This window comes from Coffea arabica, chromosome 4c (assembly GCF_036785885.1).
Source record: "Coffea arabica cultivar ET-39 chromosome 4c, Coffea Arabica ET-39 HiFi, whole genome shotgun sequence".
Taxonomy (NCBI): Eukaryota; Viridiplantae; Streptophyta; class Magnoliopsida; order Gentianales; family Rubiaceae; genus Coffea; species Coffea arabica.
In genome coordinates, this window is record NC_092316.1 from 11,644,755 (window position 1) to 11,654,671 (window position 9,917).

The 9,917-nt window shown below is 36.0% G+C and overlaps 1 protein-coding gene and 1 pseudogene across 1 annotated transcript; both read right to left on the reverse strand.

Moving 5' to 3' along the window:
• Window positions 1-283: 283 nt before the first annotated feature.
• On the reverse strand, window positions 284-3,913 carry LOC113738977 (disease resistance protein RPM1-like). Its single transcript, XM_027266235.2, has 2 exons — window positions 3,639-3,913; window positions 284-3,473 (listed from the first exon to the last, which is right to left on the reverse strand). The coding sequence occupies exon 2, from the start codon at window positions 3,395-3,397 to the stop codon at window positions 515-517; it is 2,883 nt and encodes a 960-aa protein (XP_027122036.2). The 5' UTR covers window positions 3,398-3,473; window positions 3,639-3,913; the 3' UTR covers window positions 284-514.
• Window positions 3,914-8,842: 4,929 nt separating this feature from the next.
• On the reverse strand, window positions 8,843-9,418 carry LOC113738978 (cytochrome P450 81Q32-like; annotated as a pseudogene).
• Window positions 9,419-9,917: the final 499 nt, after the last annotated feature.

The window sequence follows — 9,917 nt, forward strand, 5'->3', positions numbered from 1 at the left end:
CCGTGGTTGCTCTTGATTGCCAACATACATATAAGTAGATCATCCGCATTTTTGTGCCTAATTGCCAGCGTAAACCACATCTTTTGATTTTCCAATAAATACTGCAAAAAAAAAAAAAAAGAGTAACGAGTCCTTCTATACTACTAGAAGATTATTGATTGTTCACCCACATTCGTCAAGTTTCAAAAAAAAAATCTTTAGAGTGAATTGAATCGAAGTCAAATTTTGTGTTTTGTGATAATTCCTAAAAGAAAACGAAATGCAGATTTTGAGTGTAAAAATATTTTAAGAAATAGTGTAAGTTTATTAGCACAATCAAGCCAAGAGTAATAGCATACAGTACATTAACAACATCAAGCATTATACATAATACATGCAATATATAAGAAGGTAAGACACAGAAGATGGTGAAAAAAAGTACTAATAAAAAATAAAAACAAAAGAAGAGAAAGCAATGTTGTCCACAAACTAGAGAAAGGGAAGCCACGGCGGCTACTGCTGCTGCTAGGAATGATTATGTTTTCTCCTTCTTCGCCCACAGGCTGCGGTGTCTCCATTTCCTATCATCTGCATAGTAACCAATGAGAATTTCAGGAATGTGTGCGATTCTTCTGTACTCCTCACTTTCTTCCTTGTAATTCTCTAATAGCTTCTCTCTCAATTGAGAACTCATCTCATACAAAATCAACCATCGAAGATGGCTCAAGTGCTGAATACCCATAGGTAACTCCTCTAGTAATGGAAGTTGTCGCAGAGACAGTGTTTGTAGACGAGGCAATGCACCCTCCTCCACTCTCATCCATCTCAACCCTTCCATTCTCTTTAAGTGCAACCACTTCAGATTTAGGAACCCTCCAGCCTTGAAACACAGCCCTTCTCCCTGGTAAGATCCACAGAAATTGATTTCACCCAAATTGGGCAAATACTGGAGGGATTCAAGCGGATCCTCCTCACCCCTTAACCTACTCCAGTCCAAATCTATTCTTAGCAAGCCGTGAAGACGAGCTACCCATTGTGGCATCTTTTCTAAGCGGCCACGCAAAATTAGCAGACGAAGAGATCGAAGAAACAAAGAGGAAGAAGAAGAAAGAGAAGGATGATGATGATTTAAATCGATTATCTCATGATCATCACCTTTCCCAATTGAAGCAACGCTTAATCTCTGAAGACTGGTGAGGTTGGCAAGGGAGGAGCAGAGCTCCTTTCCATCTTCTCTTCTCAACTTTGTAATATATAGCCCTCTCAATTGGGTCAGCTTTCCTATCTCCTTAATGATTATAGATCCACTACTAGCATCTATGTAACTTAATATTTCTAGGGCAAGAAGCCCTCCCATATTCGATGGAGCTTTAAACCCATGATATCCACAATCAATATCTGAAGTATCAACTTGTTGATATACTTTGAGAACCTGAAGTTTTTTCAGCTTTAGGAGTTCCATGGGTAAGTCCCTAACTCTGGTGTTACCCAAATCCAGAAACTCCAACTGTTGAAGCTTTCCAATGGCTTTTGGGACTCTCTCCACTCTCGTACCATATAGGCCCAGATGCTTGAGATGAAACAAGTCGAAAATCTCATTTGGTACTTCCTCCTGTGTCTCTTGACCTCTCAAATTCAAAACCTTTAACAGCTTACTGCTCCCTAAAACTTCCGATAACAATGTTTTGTATGGTAGTGAGTTCATGGATCCAACTGTAATGAACGACCGAAGGTGGTCAAAGCAATAATTTCGTCTTTGTTGGTGGTGCTGGGTATTGTTACTGCTACTACTATGGACTACTAGACGACGTATCTTGTCGGACGGCCACATCGTTGGTTGTCCAGTAGTAACTGTGACCATGTTTTGTTCCCATGACTTGAGAAGAATAACTTCTCTGAATAGGTCATGGATTCGACAGGTGTAGGATAATCCTTCATAAAACCCACGAGTCACTTGAATTAGGCTTCTATTGACGAGTTCACTGAGATAACCCCAGGCTACATCTTGACTACTCATTCCTTCTCTCCATCCTACAAACCTTTCAGCAATCCACAAATTAATTAGTTCATAGCCTCCTATTTCGTAATCCTCTGGGTAGATGCTTGTGTACAACAGACATGTCTTTAGATGCCAAGGCAAATCACCATAACTGAGAGAAAGTATCTTTTTAATTCTGTCCAGCTTGCCCGTGCCTTCTAATTCACCCCCAAGACTGCGTCGAACCATCTCCCATTCCTCTATTCTGTTTGCATCTTTCGAAGCCAAAAGCCCACTGATTGCAATGATTGCAAGGGGCAAGCCCTCACATTTGTCCACTATACCTTTGGCAACATCCATCAAATGGCCAGGGCAATTACCTTCGTTAAAGATCTTGTTGCAAAACAGGGTCCATGAATCCTCAGGAGATAATGGTTCCATTCTGTAGACAAAACGACGAGATTGAATGCAAGAGGCAGAGGCTACATCAGCTCTTCGAGTTGTTAGCATGACACGGTTGCCGTGGCTACTCTCGGGCAGTGCAAATTTGATGGTATTCCAAAATTCCACGTCCCATACATCATCAAAAACAATTGCATACCTTCGAGCTTGTTGCAGAAAATCTTTGATAAATGCTTTCAGCTCGGTGGTAGCCATGAACTCGATCGATTGTGGGACTGGTTTCTTCCCTTCCTTGTGTAACTGCCGAATCAAGTCTTTCAGGAGGTCCTGAAAGTCACATGTTTGAGAGACAGTTACCCAAGCTCGAACTGGGAAATGCCTTCTAACGTCAGGATCCTCATGGACTTTTTTCACTAGCGTAGTTTTGCCAAGTCCTCCCATACCAACCACTGAAACAACTTTTAGTTGGTAATCATCCCCTTCGAGGAGCTGAGAAATTAGATGTTTCTTGGGCTGGTCAATGCCAACTAATTTAGCTTCTTCCACAAGCAGCGCATCATCTCTGCTATAGCGCCATGTTGTGTTGTTCACAGCAGAAAGTGAGTTGGACGCTTGGGCAGAGATACCATATTCGGATTGGTATCTTTGATGACCTTCAGAAATACTTTTGATTCTGGACTTGACGCTTTGTATTTCGCTAGCAACTCGATGACGAGCTCTCAAATTCTTGATGGAGCTGAAAACTCTCCGAACAGAGCCGTAGAATCCTGTTGCGCGATGCCGAGCAAAGCGAGCTACAAATTCATCAAGAATGTCTTCAGTGTCATAAGCAGCCTCTCGCACTTGCTTGATCCATTCTTGGAGCCTGGGTTGAGTATCTTCTTCTTTTGCTTCTGCCTCTCTCAGGAAAGCTCTCATGTGCCCCAACTCATCCCTTATGAATTGAACCTCTTGCCGAAGCCCTCCCAATAGTCGTCCCTCCTCGAGCAGAAAAGTTGAGAGTTGACGCAGCACAAAAGAGAGAACTGTTTCTGCCATTTTCAGTCTTTCTTTCTGACTTAGAGAATGTCGAGGAAGGCGGGTTCTCGTTTATGGAACAGTCCACTTGTAGTATCTTGAAAGGAAGAGGAGGTTATAGATTCATAAGCTGATGCCATATGGTGCAGTATTTATCACAAAGAAAAAGAAATAACTAACCAACTAGAAGAAACTAAAGCAAGAAATTGAAGACAAGAAGATAGACGGCAACGTGAGTTTGAAAGACGAAGCTGCCTCTTACCTGCTTAGAATACAAAATCATGGAAGCTATTGAGAAGACTCTGCAAATGGTCGGATAAAGATAAAGGAGTGACTACCGCAGCATCGTGCAAAAGCAATGATGTCGAATTATTAACAAGGGAAGGAGTAAAGTTAAAACCACGACATGTATAAGCTTCTCCATCTATGGAACTAATTTCTGCATTTTTTTTTTTGGCCGCTTGGACCCATTAGTATTTTTGTAATAAAAACGGATGGAATATCGGAGAAGAACCCTTGGGAACAAACCACTCCACTACGGTCTCTGACCAAATTTTCGGTATAGACAAGCATGTGCATTTAAGTAGTTAAAAGAGGAAAGTGCACAAGAGAATGAGAATCTATTTTAAGGATGCGTATGATAAAATTGAAATCTGAAAATTGAAGTTTGAAATTTAAAATTTAAAATTTGAATTTATTAAATTATTAAATATAATATTTTTGAATATATGTCACATTAAGTGATAAGTGAATAGTTTATCATTTATTTTTACAAGCAAATTTTGTTTAAAAAATTCAATATCACTTAATATATATATATATATATATATATATATATATATATATATATATGTATGTATATGTGCACGTAGGTGATAGACATTTGCATGGAGAGGCTTATTTGGTATCTGATCTAAAGCAATATCCGCAAAGCCAACGAGGCAACCACAAAATTCAAAAAAAAAAAAAAAAAATGCCTTGAGAAACATTAGATAGAGATTCAAGGGATCGTCAACCGTGACATTCCAAAAGAAAAGAAAAACAACAAATTAAAGAGGAGAATCATCGAGGACATTGAAAATTAAAACCCAATAAATTAACTTTCTTATGTTGAAAATGATCAAGTGAAAGCCATCCCAACTCCAAAACTTAAGTTCAATGTTATTTTTTGTTAATAACAGCTCATATAAGAGTGAAAACTGTGGAAGATAGAAAGCATAAATCAGCATATGGGGAAGAAAAACTTAGGATCCATGAGCTACTAATAACTTGGCCCAAGTCTTTTAAACCAGTAATTTAACAGACTTCGAAAGTTTTATTGAGCTAGCTAGCCTTGACTGACATAACAATCGGGTTTCCAATTACCTACTAATGACTTGGTTAAGTTCAAATTACAAAACAAGATCACATGTAATCGTACAACCTGTTATAAATAAGGCACCACACTAACCAAGTTAGTGTTAGCACACAATCTGTTATAAACATGATCACTTCTTTCTTTCTTTTGTTTTTTTTTTTTGTTTTCCCTCGTTTTCCAGCTGTGGAATTCCAGCGACTCGGATTGGATAGGACGAAAGGCGGCTCTTTTTACCAATTAGAATCGTCTTATGCAACATAATACATCTTCAAACAACAGAAGGAAATTGTGTATTTTAATCCATAAAAATGTAGCCAACCACCACTGCCCTTACTTAGAGCTGGCAAAAAGCCCAAAACCCAACAACCCGTCCATTAATTTTAAAGGATGGGTTGGGTCAATTGGGTTATGAGTTTTGTTGGATTGGATAAGAGCAACCCAACTTATTCATTGGGTGGGTTGGGTTTTTTATTTGAGTACTCAATACCCAACTTGTTTAAAAGTAATTCAAAATAATAAATACAATATTCATTACACATATGCCCAACTATTTGTATTTGGACATGTGTTAATAATTCATTGATTAATTTGTATTCAAAATTCTCATATATATATATATATATATATATATATATATATTTCAATCAATTTTTTTAATTTTTATTTAAAAGAAAAAAGAAACTTAAAATAAAAACTCATGCTTATTTTATTTTTATAACAGTAGTTAAACTTGTTCAATTTCTATAATAATTTATTATGCCAAATATAAATTGAGCGACGAAGATTTCAATCGGATGATTGAGGGTATTATTAAGCAGCAGCAGAAATTTCTTATGGAACAGAAATTAGCTGAAAACGAAGAGCGAAGAAAGACGTTTGGAAAAGTTACAGATGTGCAAGTGTGAGTTGAGAAGTTTTCACTGATCTACTTTCACAAGCAGTAGAAAAGATGTTGGATGAAAAATATGGTCTGAGTTTATTTTCCTTATGAATATTCTAGTGACCATGGTTTCGGATGTACAGAGACAGTAGTATAGGTATAGCAGCTGCTTGTTACTTCTCTGTTTCTCTATAATTAGCAAGCATCTTTTATTGCACCAATAATGAGTATCTTTCTCCTTTTCTTTTTAATTTATGCGAGACTTGTTCTTATTTTTATAGGTATGCTTTTATTTCCAAGTAAAAATAATTTATTACTTTGAAGTGTAATAATTGTAATTGTGCATATTCACATGTTAAATTATGATATAATATGAGCCTATTAACAGCATCGTTAGAAATATCATATTCTTAATTAATCGAGCATAGGGCAAAGAGTTGCTTATTAAGATACAAAACGAGCAAGCATAGTCTCACACAATCCCAAATATAAATTCCCTATATAACATGTCTTATATATTAAGAGTAGATGCACGGCACAAATCAAAGTTTTTTAAGGGACACAAAAATTGATAGTGGATCAATGGAAGAGATTATTGAAAAGATTAAGGTGGTGTTTTGTGTTTGGGGGGGGGGGGGGGGGGCTACGCTCTTCGTTAAATGTACACTATTACTCTCGACCTTATATTTTCAATGTTATTGAAGATGAGATAAAATTCATTCTATATTTACCTCTTTTTATTACTCTTGACCTTATATTTTCAACTTTACTAAAGATAGGATAAATTTAATTCTATATTGCCTTTTTTGACTAAAAAGGACCAGGTCAAATAATAAGCAACTCAAGTGAAAAATTTACTTAAAATTATTACCTTGTGAAATAATGCAATTTTATGTTTTTAAAGATAATTTGATGGATGGATAATTATTACTTTTGGTTCTGTTAGTTATTCAAAAAGGACAAAAGAAGTAAATAATAATGTTTGAACTCGGAGGAAACTGGAATGATCTCAGTTGTTCTCTTCGTTTGCTGTTCCTAGCTTTGAAGTGTACAGTTTTACCTTTAGGAAACTAGAAAGCTTTTCTTTTTTCTTTTCCTTTTTCCTGGTTTTGTAGACAAGGTTGGATGTGAAGAAAGAAGTGAGAATGAAAATATTGGAGATGGCTAAATTGTTTTTAATGCTCAGCATAAGGCAATTAAGGTAACCACGCAGCCAAATCCGATCACCACCATCTTATGAATTATGATGTATAATTTTTCTTTTAGTTTATTGTAATGTGTAAAGAAAAAATTAGATATACTTTGCGTTTCAAATCATAAATTTGCGTTTCTATTTTTCTTCTTTCTTCTATGTAAAATGAATGATAGTGCCACACCAACTTGGCACTTTGGATCCCCAATGTAATCTTTCGTCTCAGTTCTTTTTCTCCAGTTGTGAAATTATTACAACTAAGACTAGATTGGGAATAAGGGACAAGAAGTGGCTCTTTTCACCAATTAGAATTAAATTATGAATTATACATAGTCAAACAACATGAAGAAAATTATGTATGCTATATATTATACTCGACCTTTAATTGCCAATAATATTGAAGTTGGCATATGTTTCATTCTATAATTATTTGTTCAATTTTTTCTTTTGAAGTTTGCCCTTTTTCTAGATTACATTCACCTTTCATCATCAAATTGAATTTTCAACTTACCGAGGTTTTCTCAAATCGCTTCATACAAGATGCATAATATTTGTTCTGATTTACTGTATCAACTTTGCATTTGGCATGGAATCTTACTGTTTACCTTATTGTAATGATAAATGGTTAAAATGGAACCAAATGGGAGCATAGTTAGCGGAAGCCCGAGCTTGGAATCTGTCCTCTTGCAGTTTTACTTGTGCAAGAATAATTAATTTATGGAAAATTTTGCTACATATCTGCAAGGACTAAATAAATATTGACCATAGTTAGTGAGAATGTATCCTTGTAAAGAAGATTTAAAGAGAAATTTGAGACACATATATAGTTAGATTTGTTTTTCCTGAATTTAACGAGTCATAGGCTAAAAAAGTTGTAGTAGTTCAATTCTTTTTTTTTTTTTTTTCCAAATCCTAGTACGAAACTGCTACTTGAGTTAATAAATTGAAATTCACTATTAAAATTAACTATTGTAGAGTCATAATTTGGACTCAAATGTGATAAGTTGCATTACTCTAGTGATCATAACACTAGTGATCATAACACTAGCAATTTCGAAAGCAAAAGAAGAAACAAAGGTACAAATTTTTCTTAGTGACCATAGCACTAGTTTTTAGAAACCGCATAAAAAAGGAAACAGGAAGACATTATCCACATTATAAAGTTTTACCAATGTTCGTCATTTTTATATCGTAACGTGATATAAAAGAATTGTCAAAGCTGTGTGAGAAAGTTAAGGACGAAATACGAGGAAAATTTTTACTCGTAACAAAGAAACTGCAGCCAAAAAAAAAAATGGAGTGGAGCCATTAAATTCAATCAAAAAGAAAAAGAAAGAAGTAACTAATTACAAGAAACTAAAGCATGAGAGATGATGGAAATTCAATAGAAAGAAGATAGACTTTTAGGCCTCCTAGCTTTCATCCCGTTATATCTGAAGTCATATTCTTGTCATTTATCGAAATAAAAGAATTTCCACCGTAATTTGAATTGCTTTTTTGGATAGAGTCAATTTAATTTTTTTAGACAAGGGAATTTTTTTTTTTGTAATTCTTTCCTTTTTTTTCCAAGGATCAAAAAAATTTTTATAAGGGAATTTCACTTTTAGTATTTATTTTTTTAAGGATTAAAATTATAAATTATGTTAGTATTAGTATTTTGAGTTTGTATCGTACCATGACAATGTTGTAATTTTATAGTGGGCTCATCTCCCTTTTTTGTGCTCTTATGGACATAATAGAAAAAGCCTTTATTTTATTAGTCCGAACGCCATTAGGTGGTTGGCTGGTATATCAATTTGATTAACCGAATTAGTGTTGCTGCCGTGTCCCTTCACTCTCACTATGGGCTGATAAAAAGTTGAAGGGAGAATTGTAATTTTGGTTCCCAATCTATAGTGTATGCGCGAAATCATCCCCAATCTATTTCGAAAATCAATTTTGCGTTAAAGTGGATAATTGACGAAATCTCTTCAATTTCAATCGGAACTAAGTCACGTGAGATCATGTGCCGGCACTTAAAACCCCTTTTTCAATTTTTTAATTTCTAAAACACGTTTTTTCTTGTGGTTTGACTTTTGGCATGGATACTCCTGTCCCTTTAGCCAGATCAATCTCCTCCTCGCCAATTCTTTTCCAATCAAAACTCTAAATTAGAGATCCCAAGGCCAAACCCACCACCCGCTGTGCTAGGCTAGAACCAGGGCAAGATCTCCTTCCCATCCCAAATGGAATCAGCTTTGATGGCTGAACCTGCAAGCCTTCGAATCTCTCTGGCTTGAAGCTTGTTGGATCATCCCAAACGTTTGGATCCCTGTGAACTGCCCATGCATTAACTAGCAAAATTGTGCCCGGCGGAATATTGTATCTCCCAATTTTACAGTCATCAGACGACTCATGTGGCAATAGCATTGGTGCTGCTGGGTACAACCGAAGTGTTTCTGAAATAATTTTATGAAGATTAGGAAAATTGGATAGATCATGTTCGTTGACCAATCGATCAGTCCCTACTTGAGCATCCAATTCAGCTCGAGCTTTCACCTTGGGATGGTTGAGCAAAAGAGACAAGGCCCATTCTATAGTCACCGATGAAGTATCTGTTCCAGCTGTAAGCATGACCTACCAATAATATACTAGTAATTCAATTGAATGCTCATTCCAGTTCAACGGTGAAGAATGGCTAATAGGGAAAAAATATACTTACCAGTATAATCCCTTTGATGATTTGGTCCGTATAATCCCTTTGATTTCCAATTATTATCATCCGCTCTTCTCTTTCAGCTGCTTGCCTGCTTATGAAGTAGTACTACTACTGCTCCTGTTGTTTGTGCAAGAGAGTTGAACTGGGTCCATCTCTGGCGTTGATTGCAGATTATCTTCATTACTAATAGAGGCAAGAATGAGACTTGGACTTGGAAGCCAAGCTAAGCTTCTTACTCGTGCTGTGGGTTTTGGGGATTTGAAGGTGGCAGCCAACAAGAGGAGTAATTTGGATTGTGAGATTACCCTTTTCATGTCTTTGTTTAATAAGACAAAAGGCAAGAGAAAGCTGAAAATATTAAAAAACGTGTTTTAGAAATTAAAAAGTTGAAAAAGGGGTTTAGGTGCCAGCATG

Bases quoted from the DNA above. Each gene is read 5' to 3' on its own strand.
- LOC113738977 (XM_027266235.2), bottom strand. From the start codon at position 3,397: ATGGCAGAAACAGTTCTCTCTTTTGTGCTGCGTCAACTCTCAACTTTT.